Here is a 16,287-nt window from a genome sequence, read left to right as displayed (position 1 = left end):
TATTGCTATCAATACAATCTTAGCAACTTTTATTTCTAAATATTTATAATTGCTCATTAATATATATACACTTACTAGTATACAGTGCTCATTCCAGTGAATATTATAGAAGTCACAAAGCAGACCTTTTCCTTCTACTGGCAGACTACCACCATACATAAGCTATAAACCTAAGCAGCCATTTTTTTGTAGAAAACTTGCAGAGAGGGGAAAACAAAGACAGCACTGCAGCCATTTTGTTGTAGAAAACTTGCAGAGAGGGGAAAACAAAGACAGCACTGCAGCCATTTTGTTGTAGTCCACCAGGAAATAGAATTGGGAAGAGCACAGCTGGCAGAGCCATTGAGTATTTACTTCCATAGGACAGCTTTCTGTACCTGGACTGAGCTGAGCCTCCTGTAATAGGTATTAGTATTTCTGTTTTATACATTTTAATGCCATAGTATGTTGCTTATACACAGGGACAAATGTAGGCATTTAAAGGGCATAGCTTGACATCCGCTAGATCCATTTTTGGGGGGATTTTTATACCTGATGTGCAACTATAGATTGTTGTTGCAAATGTTCTGATTGAATGGTCTGTACTGTGCAAACCTTGAAATTGCCAACTCTGTTTTGCATGAATGAACTGCCAATTCCATATGTAAGCAAATGGTAATGAGTGGCATTTTTAAGCTATGCCGTCTGAGACCCCTTAGCAGGGCACATTTATGGGGTCATTGGCAAACATACTAACCGTTACATAAAACTGACTATGATAACAGCAGGAAATCACTGACTGACCAGCCAGAGACCGGAATGATCAGATAGATTTAATCCCTCCTGGTCCTCCTTCAGTAATCTGCTCCCTTCTCACAGCACCCATAGTATCAATAGTCAGCCTCCTGATCATGGGTGCTTATGCATGAACCTGTCCCTAATTACATGCCACGGCTTATGGTGGCACACATGCTGTTTACCACCTCAGGATAATTTTACCCATTTCTTTTGATACTGAAGAGCTAACTATGTATGAATATGTTCCTACAAAATGCCAGGAATACAGAGGACGGGGACATCTCTCTGGTGGGTTCCGGTTACTGGATCCATCTGTAGGAAACACACACTGACTGAATACATTGTCTCTATGTGTTTATCAGATGATGGGGGATCTAGGTGGACCCTCCGTACTGCTCTCTCCTTTAAAATAAAGTCTCCTCTTACCCGGTGATGTGAGGGTCTGGTGGTCCTCCATCATGACGTCCTTGTAGAGGTCCTTGTGTCCTTCTAAATACTCCCACTCCTCCATGGAGAAATACACAGTGACATCCTGACACCTTATAGGAACCTGACACACACAATGATACAGTCACCATCCAGACACATCCCAAAATAATATCCCAGAATTCCCGGCACCGCTCTCCTCTCCCATCAGCAGCTCATTAATCTTCTGGGTGACTTCTAGGATCTTTATATCTCTCAGGTATTAAAGAACAGAATGCAACCATCGTGACGGGGTTCAGGATCCTGCTCCATTCCCCTGATATATAGGAATAGGCACTGCTTGTCATATGCTCACTAGAAGTCTTCTTTACTACTGTGTAATAAAATTACTAAATAAATAATAATTTCCTTTCTCCTTCAGTAGATAATTGTCAGTGTAAACTGGTGTTTCCTATCATACCTTTAAGGTTTTTATGGTAACTAAAACTATTTGTAAAATTCAATATATAATTATTATTAATAAAAACCCTACATCACCTGCTTTAGCAGACTTTTTGGACATGGTCCACCAAGAATATGGAAAGTGTTCATAATTTCCGTTACTATCTCTTACTTGTTAGAGCAAAGGTTTGAACCAAATCAATTTTAGAAATAATTTCTGGTCCCATGGAATTAAAAAGACTCCATGATATACTCTCCATAGTGCTGATGATCATTCCTTGCGCCTGTTGGAACTTACTGGTACTGTCCAAAGATGGTTTGGTGGGGTGCCAAAAAAAAACCTCTTTTGCTTTTGGGAGGAAACTAAAGCAAACAGTAGAAGCCCTCAGAACCTGAAGAACAAGATCCATGTAGATAAGATTCCTGGTGGAATTTGGATCCACTACCACATCAATGAAAGGCAAATGTTGTATTTACTTAGTCACCATGTTGATTCATATGTTTTTAGCATTGGTGACACCCTATAGAATAAGTCATTTGAGAAAATGTTACGCCTGCTGTAGCCGTTCATAGCACTTGTAATGTCACCAAACACATTACCAAAAAACGGTTTGCCTTTATGCATAGGTCAAAACCTGTGTCTTTCTCTTCAGATCTCCACATCAGGAGGCTCTTCCATGAGAACCAGAATCCAATTCTTTCGTCATGACTGATCCTAAGAGATTGGAGGACAGGAAGAAGAAGACTGAGATGATATTAAATCTAACCTTGGAAATCATCTACCTGCTGACTGGAGAGGTGAGAATTTAGGAAGGGTCACAGAACAGCCTTCTTATCTCTTAATAAAAGAAACACCTGACTTGGGAGGTGAGGAGGATTCCGAGAGGTTCACATAACACTACCTTTCTGGTAATAGGAAGGTAACTGGAACAGAATGTGGGATGTAAGCATTATGTCTTCATAGTAAGGTGAAGCTATGTTTTTATACACAGGATTACACAGTAGTAAAGAAGACTTCTAGTGAGCGTATGACAAGCAGTCCCAATTCCTACGTATCAGGGGAATGGAGCAGGATCCTAAAACCCTTCATGGTTGTTGCATCCCGTTCCCTAATACCTGAGAGATATAAAAACAAGAAGATCCTAGAACTCACCCAGAAGATCATTGAACTGCTGACGGGACAGGTGAGCAGTGAGGGGAATTCTGGGAAATTACTCAGTAAGAGAAAAGGAATGTATCTGGTTGGTGACTGTCTCATTGTGTGTGTCAGGTTCCTATAAGGTGTCAGGATGTCACTGTCTATTTCTCCATGGAGGAGTGGGAGTATTTAGAAGGACACAAGGACCTCTACAAGCAAGTCATGATGGAAGACCACCAGACCCTCACATCACCAGGTAAGAAGAGACTTTATTGTAAAGGAGAGAGCAGTACGGAGGATAGATCCCCCATCATCTGATAAACACATAGAGACAATGTATTCAGTCAGTGTGTGTGTTTCCTACAGATGGATCCAGTAACGGGAACCCACCAGAGAGATGTCCCCGTCCTCTGTATTCCTGCGATTTACAACAAAAGATCCCTCAGGTTGACCAGGTAAAGTCTAGCTTGTGATTCTTTGCATATATGCTTCATGACTTCTCTTGGATTCCTGGAAACCAAGATTAATAAAACTTATTTTGTATCACTCAGACTCAACATCTGATTAAAGTTGAAATCACAGAGAAAGCAGATACATATTTTAGGACTAATTTGAAATGTAAGATAGGAGAATTTCCTACAGATGGATGCAATAACAGAAGTATACCAAAAAGATGTCCCTGTCCTCTATATTCCCAGGATTTATCTCACAAGATCCTTCGGAATGATCAGGTAGATGTGTAAGAAATTTATGATGGATATCAATATATATATATATACACAAAATCATATGAATATCATGTATTTGGATATCATTGTTTGGATGTCAAGGATCTACAAACAAAGCTACTAACTCTGGCCAACACAACGGAAACCATCCCAAGCCCATTTATACATAAACAAAAGGCATATGAAATTTATAATACAAAAGTACATTATTTTTTTATTACACCTTGGAAATCTTACAGATTGAATATAGCTTTTGTGTCTAATCTTAGCCATGAAAGCCTAAAAATACACCTTTTGTTTTTCTTGGTTTTTAATAGGAGGAAAACTGGAATGAATACAAAAAAAAAGACAGAGAAGTCCAAGAGCAGACTTATATAAGGGATGATCATCCATGTAAGGAGATCAACACAGATGGTATGGTATTTATTTTATTTTATGTCCACTGGCATGGTAACTTCACTTTCTATATCAGAAACAAGGAATGCTCATTTTTTTTCTTTATTGAGTCGGATGATGCAGTCAGTTTTGTCTTTGATGATGACTCCGTTATGTGCAGTGGTGTCTGGTATCAGGACTCAATATGCCTTCCCATTGTTTGGTAAACATTCTCAAACAATAATCACTCTTGGGCATTACATAGAACTCTTATAAATAGTTGTGCTTTGCCAAAATAATCTCTGCTAAGAGTTAGGTTTTGATGGGCACCATTAGGGGAATGTCCTCTCACTCTGTATTTAGAATTCAGTCTTTGTAGGTGTTTAGCATTTGTGAGGAAGGTAAAAGCAGAATGTTGACCACAATGGTGTGATTAGGTTGTTGAAGTATCTGTAATGATTAAGCATGATTATTGTTTACACCTGGAAAGTAGTTTCCTGCTGACTTAGCTTTGTCTTACTTTCTGCAGTTGGAAGATATCGAGAATATAACCCAGGGAAACGTTCCATTATCTCTCCAGGTGGTGTAGTAGATGATCACGCCACATCCAATTCTTCAGAAGGAAACTCCATTATTGCAAATTTCCATCCAGTGGTCAGTGTACCTCCATCTGATTCCTCGACACATGGAGGGAATTGTCTTAATCACTCACCTGACATCACCAAGCCTATAGGGTATAAAGAGGGTGAAACATTTTCTTGCTCGGAGTGTGGTGAATGTTTTGCTCAGAGATCTGAGCTTGTGTTTCATCAGAGAACTCATACTGGAATGAAGCCCTTTTCATGTTCTGAATGTGGGAAGGGTTTTAACCACAAAGCCCATTTTATGTCACATGAAAGAACTCACACGGGGGAGAAGCCATTTTCCTGTGCTGAGTGTGGGAGACGTTTTGCTGTGATGTCAAATCTTACCAAACATCAACGGTCTCACACAGGTGAGAAACCATTTTCATGTTCTGAATGTGGCAAATCCTTCACTCAGAAAGGGTATCTTATTTCCCATTGGAGGATTCACACTGGGGAGAAGCCATTCTCTTGCTCCGAATGTGGCAAATGTTTTGCTTCTCGGTCGGACCTTGCTAAACACAAAAGAATTCACACTGGATGTCGTCCATATTCATGTCCTGAGTGTGGCAAAGGGTTTGCCCAGAAGTCAAATCTGGTTCAGCACCAGAGAATCCACACAGGTGATCACCCATATTCCTGCTCCGAATGTGGCAAATGGTTTTATTGTAAAAGACATCTGATTGGGCACCAGAAAACTCACACAGGTGACCGCCCATATTCATGTTCTGAGTGCGGGAAAAGTTTCATCTATAAATCGAGTCTAGTGCGACATGAGAAGGTACACAATGGTCAAGACCCATATTAATGTACTGAGTGCGGGAAACGGTTTTCAAGGAGGTCCACCCTTACGTCACATCTCAGCTTCCACCGGAGACAAGAAGTTTCTGAGCAGGGTGTGATGGCTGTTTAAGAACATGGGTGTCTTGGTGTCCTAAACTAAAAAGAATAAAATGATTACAAAGTGTCTTGTTTTTTGTATTATTTTTTACTTTAAAGCTGCTCCAGCTTCAAACGCTCTGCTAGTCTTGTGTTGTAGAAAGAGCTAGAGGAGTAAATCCTCTATATTTGGTTTCTTTTCCTTGCTTTACATTGAACTATATCATCTGTCATTCTGTGTTGAAAAAGAAGGAGGACTCTAAATTACACATTTGGGCCCTGAGATCTTTAGCTTTGCTACTGCTACCATTTAAAAAGTTAAGGTGTTTGTTGACTGACTGCTTGGACACCTAGCATTGTCACAAATTGGAGGCAGTCCCAAGTTCTGCAAAAGCCCAAGTACTTTATTTCTTCAATCTTATACACACTGAGCCAGTCATGATCCATCGTGATCCATCATGTTTCATCTGGGTTATCATGTATGTCACGTAGTCATAGAACAAGTATGGCGACAAGTCCCAACAGCAAGTTGGTCCCAGGTCAGTGACACAGAAGGTATGGAAGGCATTGGATTGGCACCACAACCAGGGGACAAATACCTTTGAAGAAAACCAACCTCAATACTCTATGTACAGTTTACTTTAAGTGTCTTGGGTTGACAATGATTTAGAAGCCATGTGATCAGTATATTGGCCAAGCATTTTAATAAGAAAAGCAAAGCCCCGTGTATCTCCCAAGGGAAGTGTTTTATTAAACCCATCCAGAATTCTAAGAATTTTGTAATGGCTATGGAAATATCAGAAGCCTACCTATAACTTGTTGGTAATACTAACAGTTTGATTACTAGATTGTAAGCTCTTTGGGGCAGGGTCCTCTCCTCCTGTATCACTGTCTGTATTAGTCTGTCATTTGCAATCCCTATTTAATGTACAGCGCTGCGTAATATGTTGGCTACTCCCCCTGCCGCTCTCTCCGCTCCTCCAATGACCTACTAATGACTTCCTCACTCATAACCTCATCACACGCACCGATACAAGACTTCTCTAGAGCTGCCCCAACTCTCTGGAATGGTCTTCCTCATCCTATTCGGCTTGCTCCTACTTTCTGCTCATTTAAAGGCGCACTCAAAACCCATTTTTTCAAACTTGCCTACCCATATTCTTCTGTCGTTTGAAACCTTCACTACTTCCCACCACTACATATCTGCCCTCCTATTGTGTGTGAAATTCCCCCACCTACTAGATTGTAAGCTCTTCGGGGCAGGGTCCTCTCCTCCTGTATCACTGTCTGTATTAGTCTGTCATTTGCAATCCCTATTTAATGTACAGCGCTGCGTAATATGTTGGCGCTATATAAATCCGGTTTAATAACAATAATAATAAAAAAGAGTCAGAAGTACTAAGAGAGCAGTCTTTCCAAAAGCCACCACAAGAGGGGGCCTGTCTGGATAGGAGTGCTTGGGAGATGGGGGCCATTTTCTTGTAGACCATTTTCTTGTAGTTCATGTCTTTTTTGTCCATAAATCTGAACCTGAGAACATTTTACCTATCAAATGACTTTATTCTGTTGCTCCTTATAGGAAAACATTTTATATTTTTGAAACATGTTTATAGTTGCATATTCAAGCTGTATGAAGCAGGCAGCCATTTTTTGTAGCCCCTAAAAAATGGAAGGAGGTGCTTTAATGTTTGCAGGCAATTCGTGACGTGAGGCTGAAGAATGTGTGTTCAGTGGCGTGGAGGTAACAATACTCCATACATTACATGACTTTCCCTCAATGGTATTTCTGATGGATGTTACAATTTAAATCAGTCCTTGCCATTAACTCACTTTGGACAATCCAGTTAATATGATCATTTAATGGAACTATTTTGTTCGATTCATTGTTTTCATCTAATATTGCATAATGTATGGCTGTGGCTTTAATCTCTATATGTTCTATATATGTTGTTATATATGCATCCTGCTATAATCCTGATGGGAGATGGATGTAGTGGTTTTAGCCTCTCATGGGTCTCTGACTCGGGTCTGGTAGTGGCAACAAAAGGGCAATACTGCTAAAGCTTCTGTTTTCGTGACAGGGTGGTGTTGCGTAAAGAAGTATAGGCAGCTGGAGGTACTGGGTGGTCCAAAGCAGGCAGCAACAGGTGAAGAATTGAGCAGGCAAACACGAACTAGGTCGGTAAGCTGAAATAAATGTAGCAGAGCCAGCCAAGGTCTGTAACTGGTGGGCAGTGGGAAGACGCAAGGTCAAGAAGCCGGCGTAGGTCATCAGCAGGAGAAAATTCAGAAGGATAAATCAAGACAGGAGCCGGATCAGTACTGCTTGTTCACTGAGCACATAGGTCTGATCAGATGACTACTCAGCAAGGAGGGATAGAGATTTAAAAAGCATGTTTGGAGCCAAGTGTGTAAGGGAGCATTCATAATATACCCAACCGCTATGTAGAGAACTACAACTCCTGCCTGGACCATTGCAATAAGGCCTTTAGGCTGCGCAGAGTGCACTTCTCTGTACCTCCTAGAAGCTTCAAATACTAATAAATAATAAGATTAGAACAAATTCTTTTCTTTTCCGATCCGATCCACTGCCAGAGATTCTGTCCATTTCACTGAACAGATTACAGTTTTTCACGATATGTAAAATGTTAACATACAATTTGATTTTTTTTGTTATCACAGATAGTTGTGGGAGTTTTTTTGAAGAACGGAAGGATCAGTTAGAGGCATCGTGATGAATCGTTTGCCCCTCAAGGGTAAGAGGAGACTTTAGATCTTTCTAAAGAAGAGAAGAGTATTGAGGATCCACCTAGATTAGGGGTCGGCAACCCGCGGCTCTTCAGCCTCCTTGTTGTGGCACCCTTAGACCGCCAACGGGAGAACCCTGATGGGGGATCCTCTTCCGGTGTTCTAACAAATAAATCAACCCATGAAATAAGTCTAGCAGTTTGGGGGGCAAATGGGCCTGTACAATGACATCACTGTCAGGAAAGTATCACAGCTGTGTGTATGAATGCTGCATGTCATGTTCTGCAGCCTTGCATCTCTCCCAGTACAAACCTCCATATCTAATAAACAATATGTCCTACCGAACTGACATTTTCAGGGTACACAAGGGACCCCCATAGCTAGCAGTACCCCAAATTTAAACTCTTCCTTTAACAACTTTTAAAATATAGGGGTCATAATTATAAAAAATAGTTCAAATTGAATATCAGGTAGCAAGGAGGTGCAAACCCTAAATTTATACCTGTCACAAAAATAGAACTGTCATACTACACTACCACGTCCTCTTCCCTACTTTGATCCCCAATTTCTCTGGAAGGGGCAGATGTACAAAACCAAAAAGTTAGGTGCAAGTGTGGGACACCTGTGGCTAACACCCCATAAAATGTTATCGTTAGGCCATCGTCAGAACATAAAGAACTCTGCCCATCAAAAAATTAAACCTGTTACACATGGCTGGAGGCTTCAAGCACCTGAACCACATTTTCTCCCCAGGTAGACTTATTTCATGGGTAGACTTTTTCGGTGGTGGGCGAGGCTATCGGCGCGGGACTCAAGGGAGTCCCTGCTACTGATAGGAGTCCTGTGTTCCCGGGTTTTTTCCCGGAAAAAAAAACATCAAGGCGCGTTATTGTGCCACGTGTGACACGGGTTTGGATACATATAAGGAGAAGCAGCTCCTTCATCTTACTCGGCACAGAAACACTGATACTAAGGCTGGAGACACATAACCTCACGAATGGGCAGCACCATTCAAATGTAAGTTTCTTAAGGTTTAATCCTACAATGTAATATTTGATATACATAATTATGTAGGCTATATATTCATTTATTTCTGTAACTTCATATTAATAATATTATATATATTTAATTACCTATCAATCTATTTATCAATTACCTAATAAATCACCTATTTTTGGAAAACTAATTATGATTGCTGGGCTTTAAAATATAAAAGTATTTACAAGAAAGAACTGATTACTTAAATCATGAGTAAATTAAATCCAGTGAAATACAATAAATATTGCACAAATTCATAAAATAAATCATGATGCTAGGGGCATAGTTCATTTTTTAATTTATTTCAAAGTAGGCCTACACATGCACACTGCACTTCTGTTTGTTGTATTCTGTTGTAACAGGTAAAAAAAAAAAAAAAATGAAAAATTTTAAAAGTTTATAAGCTGTCCTATGTTTTTCTTTAGTGACGGGACAAAATGGCTCTTTTGATAGTAAAGGTGGCAGACCACTGACCTAGATACTCACATCCTCTGATATAAAGACATAGAAACAATGCAATTAGTCAGTGTGTGTGTTTCCTACAGATGGATCCAGTAATACCCCAGAGAGGTGTCCCCGTCCTCTGTATTCCCAGGATGATCAGGTAAAAAGAAATCAGATTCTTATTTGTATTCTTTACAAAAAGACATTGTCTTTCCTATTTCTAAGTATAGCATCTGTTTTATGTTGTATTTTTAGAATACAGACCGGACTAATATTAAGGTAGAAATTAAAGAAGAGTGGTATGCAGAGGATGAGGATCTGTATAAGGAGGAGGGGATCCCTCCAGAGATCAGCATGGGTGGGTAATATACAATAAATCCAGAAAAGAGTACCCGATTCTCTATGTTCAGCCACCTCCATTGTCAGTAGACAGTAACGGGAAGACAGTATGTACCCAGTGAGGGGAGTCAGGAGCCTCTAATAGGCTCTCCTCCTCATACCATCATTGTGTCACCAGCCAAGAGATGTGACCAGTCTTCCCACACAGACACACTCTGGGGTCTCTCATACATCTCCATACAAGGGGCTTCACTCTCATCTTTATTTACAGACTGCGGAGACTCTGAGAAGTACGTTAAAGCTGAAGAGGTTATGGGAGGACACAGGAATATCAAAGAGGAGGTCAGCATGGGTGAGTTAAAGACTAAATACAGATTATGCATTTCTAGTTTGTTTTTTTGGAAATAGAATGGTGGACTTTGACCAAGAATACGGGTGCAAGAAAAAATTGATGTGCAGTTTGAATTGTTTTTGTTACTGTCAGGTTTAGATGAATAGATGAATACTGGCTGACTTTACAATTCACTTCTTTTCGGATATCTTGGTAGTAAGATTATTTTTTAAGTAGTCCTATGACAGTTTGCCAGTGGCTATAGAAGAACCGTGTAGATCCTTTAAAAACTTGTAATTGTTACTACAAGAGGGGCATGTCTGGCCGGCTTTTAGGATGGCCACTTAACCTGAATGCTCTGCACCAGTGTGAGCTGTTAGCGACTTCCATAGCGATCTACCGCAAGCTTTTTCTGGATATTTGGATCATCCCAGCTACTCGATCTGCCAGACAACCAGGTGACTTTGACGAAGAAGAGAAAACCAAAACAGAACTGCCGAAACTTACCAAATTATTCAAGATGCAGGATGTGACCGACTCCCAAGATGGTGCCAGTTCTAGGCCTAACTCTCCCTCAGTATCCCCAGACTCTCTGGCTCAATCATCCTCTTCGGATGCGAGATCACTGACTGTGGACTGGAGAGAACCGACGTCTGGTGAGTCATCCAAAGTCCACATCTAAACAGCAAATTACAGTTTTGCAACTAACTCTACAATCTCCCCAAATTGATGATATATCAGTATTAGTGTTGGTGTTCAATATCGGGTTGTCCCTATATTTGACCTGAAAAGGGCAGTTCGAAATCGGGCAGACCCGACCCGAAAAACACGGAATTCGACTTTGTGAATTTGTATTTAAAAATATGTTTAAAAAAATAAGGCGAAAAATAAACGTGAACTCCAGATCAACTCTCAATAGAGTTTCTCTCTTGAGAGTTCATCTGAAATCAGTTCCCACATTCACAGGGCTGTACTTATCATTGATAAGTACAGCCCGGGGAGCGTGGGAACTTGCAGACTGCAGATGAACTCTCAATGGACTCTCAAACTTCATTGAGAGTTCATCTGCAGTTCCACTGTGATCCCTGAGCACTAGAGGTTAATAAATCCTGTTTGCGATCCCGGGGATCGCAAACAGGAGGACCACGGGGGATGCAAGAATGATTGCAGCCCTGAGAATCCACTGCGATCCCAGGGCACTAGAGGTTAGTTAACCTATAGTGCCTGGGGATTGCAAACAGGAGGATTCCCTTGCAGCCCTGCATCCTCCTGTTTGCGATCCCCGGGCACTATAGGAAAGTAACTTCTAGTGCCCCGGGATCGCAGTGGAACTGCAGATGAACTCTCAATGGAGTTTCTCCATTGAGAGTTCATCTGAGTTCAGTTCTCACGGTCACCGGGCTGTACTTAACATTGAGATCAACTTTTTTGCGGATGATATAATTCTTATGCTCACTAAACCAGAACATTCCTTAAGGGCCATCCAAGAAATATTGACTGAATTTAGTGAGATCTCTTATTATAAAGTCAATGCTTCAAAATCCCAATTACTTGGTATACATATGCCAACGTATCTTAAGCTACATATTATATCTTTTTTCCCTTATATGTGGGAAACCAAAGCTATAAAATTTTTGAGAATTAATATTCCATCCCACTCTACACAATTATTTCAGGCTTATTTTTCTAATTTAATAACATTGTTACCTAGAGAATTGGATAAATAAAGGATAAGTTAGATATCCATATCTGGTAGAGTGGCGATCATTAAAATGTTTATCTTACCAAAGATCTTGTATCTCTTTCGCACCCTTACGATATGTCTACCCAAGAAATATATCACTTCATTAAAAAACATCATTATGTCTTTTATCCGGAATAAAAAATAACCTAGATGTACTTTCAAAATACTTACCCGACATATTTTTGGTTTTATGGGGATCCCAAATGTGCTACATTACCATGTGGCTTTGGTTCTCTCCCAAATATGCTACTGGTGGCTTCCTTCTCCACATAAACTCTGGGTTGAGATGGAACGACATTTCCTTTCCACTTCGAACATGCGAAACCTCCTTATAGCTTCCAAATTGGGTCTTACTATGCCCACCTCTGCTTATCCCACTATCCAAACATTAAAATATGGACGACCTCCGATCTGTTACTGCCGAGGTCCGCCTCTTGTTTAACAATTTATCCTGACATAAGAGTGTTAGAAGTATTTGTTCCACAACTTAATTTACCAAGATGGGTATCCTGTGGTATTCCTGAACTCAGAGAAACATTCACTACAACTGGTATTAAATACTTTTCTAATCTACAAATTACCAGGCAAGATGAATGTTTCTCCTACTTGAGAATTAGGTATAAATGATTTCTCCACATAACGTCCATACTGCTCACTGAACTGGACTGATAAACTGGTATTCTGTATTTGTTTTCAGTTTTCTTTTATTCCATTTTTATTGTAATTCTATTTCTATAAATTCGTTATAGGTGTTTTTCTTCTTAATTGTATGTTCTTTTCTAAAATGTATCTAAATTTCATTGTTTGTATCTGTTATGAAAAAAACTTTATTAAAGACTTATTATTATTATTATTATTATTATTAATAAACAGGATTTATATAGCACCAACATTTTACACAGCGCTGTACATTAATTGTTACTACAAAATTTCCCTAAAGGCTGTTTAAGTCATTATTTAATGTCTATCCAGACGTGATCATCTATAGACATCACCATACCATCTTTTTTCTTGTGAATATTAGTGCCCCCTTGATGTTTTATCTTGGCGGAGATGTCAGTATATTTTTATGTGGTAAGGGGACCCCCTTCTTCTTGGTAAAAAGCCTCTAGGTCCTAAAAAATCTTTGGTCGCTTAGAACGATTTGCAAATCTGAGGTCTCAGCAAAGCAGCTTAATTGTCTTGCTATTATTATGAAAACAATTTCGATTAAATTCAAGGTGCCACTATAGCTCACACAAGCGAGTACATCAGAAATCTGAGTGTACGCTTCACAGTAAGACTTTGTACACGAGTATATACACGTGTATACGTGCAATAATTATTGTTGGAAAGGATCTTTCACAATCTTTCACTAACGCCTGCACAATGCATGAACGAATGCTGTACATACAGCACTGTTCTGCTCTGTGGAGAGGGGAGGGGGAGAACGACGGAGCAGCACCCCGCTGTGCTCTCTCCCCTTTCACTTCTATTACGATAGTTTGTCGTCCATGGATCCGCCAGGACGGTCGTTCTGATGATGGACGACGAGCCCTGTACACCCGCCAGATTCTCGTCCGATATCGGCCAGAGAACAATTGCACGTGTGTACCTAGCCTTAGTCTGGTGTCCTTCTTTTTGGGCAAGGGTGTCAAACTCAAATCACATAAGAGGGCTGAAATCTAAAACAGAGGCTAAGGCGAGGACCAAACTTTTATTCAGATACATAGTGTTAGTAGAAGTAGAGATCTCTCCTCACCCGGAGACACCCTCCTCCTCGTGAAATAATAATGTACTGAAAATAAGAACACGCTTGTCTTCGTGAAGCATGAACATATATATTCACTTTCCGATCTTTTATTAAATTGTCTCCCTTCTGCATCAACTTTTCTCTTGTTGGACATTTTAGGAGTGATTGTTTTTTGTTCGTAGAAGCTTTTTCAGAGGTAGATGTACCTGACCTATCCTGGTCTGTCTATGGAATGGAGATACTGACCGTGCTGAAGTGGAGGCTGGTGTCTGGATACATTGCTAATGTAGCATCCCAATAAGATCCCATACCTGGAGCAGGGGTAGCATACTACTGGCATCAGGATCGGAACTCCGGCACAGCCGTACCTAGTGCTGGGTCTCGGCAGGAGTGTGAAAAAGCAACTGGGGTCCTTCTGCCTGAAGCGAGGTCGGGCACTTGTGTGGAACGCACTGCTTCTACATAGCTTTCTGGGACGGGGTCCTCCTGCCTGCAAATGTCCGGCGCTTGGATGGGGCATAGTCACAGTGGTCCACATAAAATGGCCAGATGGGCCGCATTCGGCGTGCGGGCCTTGCGTTTGACGCCTGTGTTTTAGAGGCTTGCTATAACTTCACCAAACATATAGTTTATAGTTAAGGACTTAAAATTCAATTTAAGCCTTATCGCTGCAAATGCTTTTTATTCCCAAGGTCTGAGGCTATTGTAGGAGCAGTTAGGTGTTAGCTATTGTGGGTTGTTTTGTGATGTAAGTGAAGCAAAAATGGCTAACATTTTACAAATGTACCAGGGGTGAGTAAATTTGTTAACTGTATAGACGCGATGTCCAAGATTTTACATATTTGTTGCATTTAGTACATTTTGGCAACAGTTGGTTCCAACTAGAAGGAACTTGATTCTCCATGGTATCTACTTGGTCCTTATTTTCTATGGTTGCTGTTTCAGTATTGAAATCATATTTCGAGTTTTCTGTACATCAATGACCAACGAGATATAAGTAGTAATCATGGACTTTTCAATTCCCAGACTGATCTTTTGAGTGTTGCCAAAGTCATTAATGTGCTTACAAAATGAAATTGTTTTGTGCCGTCAGACGATGGTAGAGTTCTATAGAGTCTCATGTTTCATTTTTAATAAAAAAGATGTACTCTTACAGTTAAAAAATACATTTCTGCAGATCAAACATAATATTGCACTTATGTAGTGCTATGTTGTTCTCTTAAAGGTGAACCCAGTGACCCAAACCCACCACAGAGATGTCCTTATACTTTGTATTCTCGGGATTCCACAAAAGAACATCATAAGATCCATCAGGATGATCAGGTAGATGGATTGAGTGGGTTTAAGCCCCTTGAGGAGAAAGTTCACAAAATGTCTTTGAACTCTGTCCAGTTATATTCTTCAGGGGTCACATACAGACCAAGATTTTCATTTTCTACTTATTTACATCTGTCTGTTGGAAACATATTATAAATGAGCACAGATCCTGGTTCTTAAAGACTAGATTTGGTCTAGATTAGGTGTATACAATTGTACATTTTTCAGTTCTAACTTTGACAAGTTTCCATTTCTGATGTCCCAGATGTCAGTTCAACGGCTGAAATGTCACTCTTCAAATGACAACCCTAAAAGCCATACCTAAACAGGCCACTTACTGCTGGAGACTGTGTTGTTTGGATTCAGCTGCTGAAACCTATAGAAATATAATTCTTGGTTAGCAAACACCTGTATTTGTATGTTCTGTTGTATGAAAACCCTTTTTTAACCCTCTTCTTTTTAAACATACTAATTATTGCAAAACACTGACCATGCCTATCTTTGAAACTGTTCCAGCATGCAAGACCGAGTATTTAATTTATTCTACTATGTGTTGTTCAGGATGAAAGTTTTATCAAGGATGAAGTAAAAGACGAAGTAGAAAAGGTTTCTGTAAAGGGTGATGAGCCGTGTAAGGATGAGGAAATTTCTCAAGAGATTGGCGGGGGTGAGTCATTAACCTAATTCTAGAACTAATTCCCAAATACTCTTTGTTAATGTACAGTTGTCTCCCTTTCTTTGCTCCATTACACATTTGAGTAGCTGAATTGTTGTTGTGGAGTGTGGCCACTCCTCAGGAGTACACAATAACTGGTTATAAAGAATTAAAAATGTAAGCTCAGCTAGTTATGATCCTATGATCTTGGATAGTAAAACATAAAAATCCCTTTAAAAAGATTCTTGTACGTGGTGGACTTACTATTGCAATTGTTAGTTGTAGGATAAGTTCTATACAACTCCTGTTGATTCTGCCAGCATCTGAATCTTCCTGCTCATGGGTGGCAGTGATAGCCACAGGCACCTATAGCTTCTGCAAATTTTTGCAGGATGCAAAGCTTGGCTGCTAAGTCTTGAAGTAATGTACCATGTTTCCCCTATGATAAGGCACTGTCTTCAGGGGGATGTCCTATTTTTCCATGAAGAAGACTACAGTACACATTTATTGTTGAAAATCACTCATGATCACTCATGTGCCATTGATTGTCCC

At 40.1% G+C, this 16,287-nt stretch overlaps 2 protein-coding genes and 1 long non-coding RNA gene across 5 annotated transcripts in view; 2 read left to right on the top strand and 1 right to left on the bottom strand.

The window, feature by feature from the left end:
- The window catches only part of LOC140339167 (uncharacterized), a 15,130-nt gene extending 14,923 nt beyond the window's left edge, over positions 1-207 (bottom strand). For all 3 annotated transcript variants that reach the window (XR_011922388.1, XR_011922386.1, XR_011922387.1), the window contains exon 1: positions 76-207. This is a non-coding gene — a long non-coding RNA (uncharacterized lncRNA). The remainder of the gene's footprint in view (positions 1-75) is intronic.
- Positions 191-5,475, top strand: LOC140339005 (gastrula zinc finger protein XlCGF48.2-like). Its single transcript, XM_072423474.1, has 8 exons — positions 191-405; positions 2,298-2,442; positions 2,637-2,828; positions 2,915-3,038; positions 3,149-3,237; positions 3,334-3,513; positions 3,828-3,924; positions 4,415-5,475. Exons 2-8 carry the CDS (start codon positions 2,350-2,352, stop codon positions 5,314-5,316), a joined length of 1,677 nt encoding a protein of 558 aa, XP_072279575.1. The 5' UTR covers positions 191-405; positions 2,298-2,349; the 3' UTR covers positions 5,317-5,475.
- Positions 5,476-7,165: 1,690 nt separating this feature from the next.
- LOC140338900 (uncharacterized) overlaps positions 7,166-16,287 on the top strand; it is a 48,805-nt gene continuing 39,683 nt past the window's right edge. Inside the window, exons 1-6 of the mRNA XM_072423218.1 lie at positions 7,166-8,143; positions 9,719-9,777; positions 9,873-9,975; positions 10,228-10,308; positions 14,989-15,086; positions 15,642-15,747. Of these exons, the coding sequence (XP_072279319.1) occupies positions 8,122-8,143; positions 9,719-9,777; positions 9,873-9,975; positions 10,228-10,308; positions 14,989-15,086; positions 15,642-15,747 (469 nt within the window). The 5' untranslated portion in view covers positions 7,166-8,121. The remainder of the gene's footprint in view (positions 8,144-9,718; positions 9,778-9,872; positions 9,976-10,227; positions 10,309-14,988; positions 15,087-15,641; positions 15,748-16,287) is intronic.

Source organism: Pyxicephalus adspersus, chromosome 10 (genome assembly GCF_032062135.1).
Source record: "Pyxicephalus adspersus chromosome 10, UCB_Pads_2.0, whole genome shotgun sequence".
Taxonomy (NCBI): domain Eukaryota; kingdom Metazoa; phylum Chordata; class Amphibia; order Anura; family Pyxicephalidae; genus Pyxicephalus; species Pyxicephalus adspersus.
Note: the sequence above shows the minus strand (reverse complement) of the source record. Positions and strands in the feature narration are given on the sequence as shown.

Excerpts from the sequence above, each read along its gene's own strand:
- LOC140339005 (XM_072423474.1), top strand. The coding sequence starts at position 2,350 with ATGACTGATCCTAAGAGATTGGAGGACAGGAAGAAGAAGACTGAGATG. Across the intron at positions 3,238-3,333 it reads AGATCCCTCAGGTTGACCAG|ACTCAACATCTGATTAAAGT; the intron begins GTAAAGTCTAGC and ends TGTATCACTCAG. Across the intron at positions 3,925-4,414 it reads TAAGGAGATCAACACAGATG|TTGGAAGATATCGAGAATAT; the intron begins GTATGGTATTTA and ends TACTTTCTGCAG.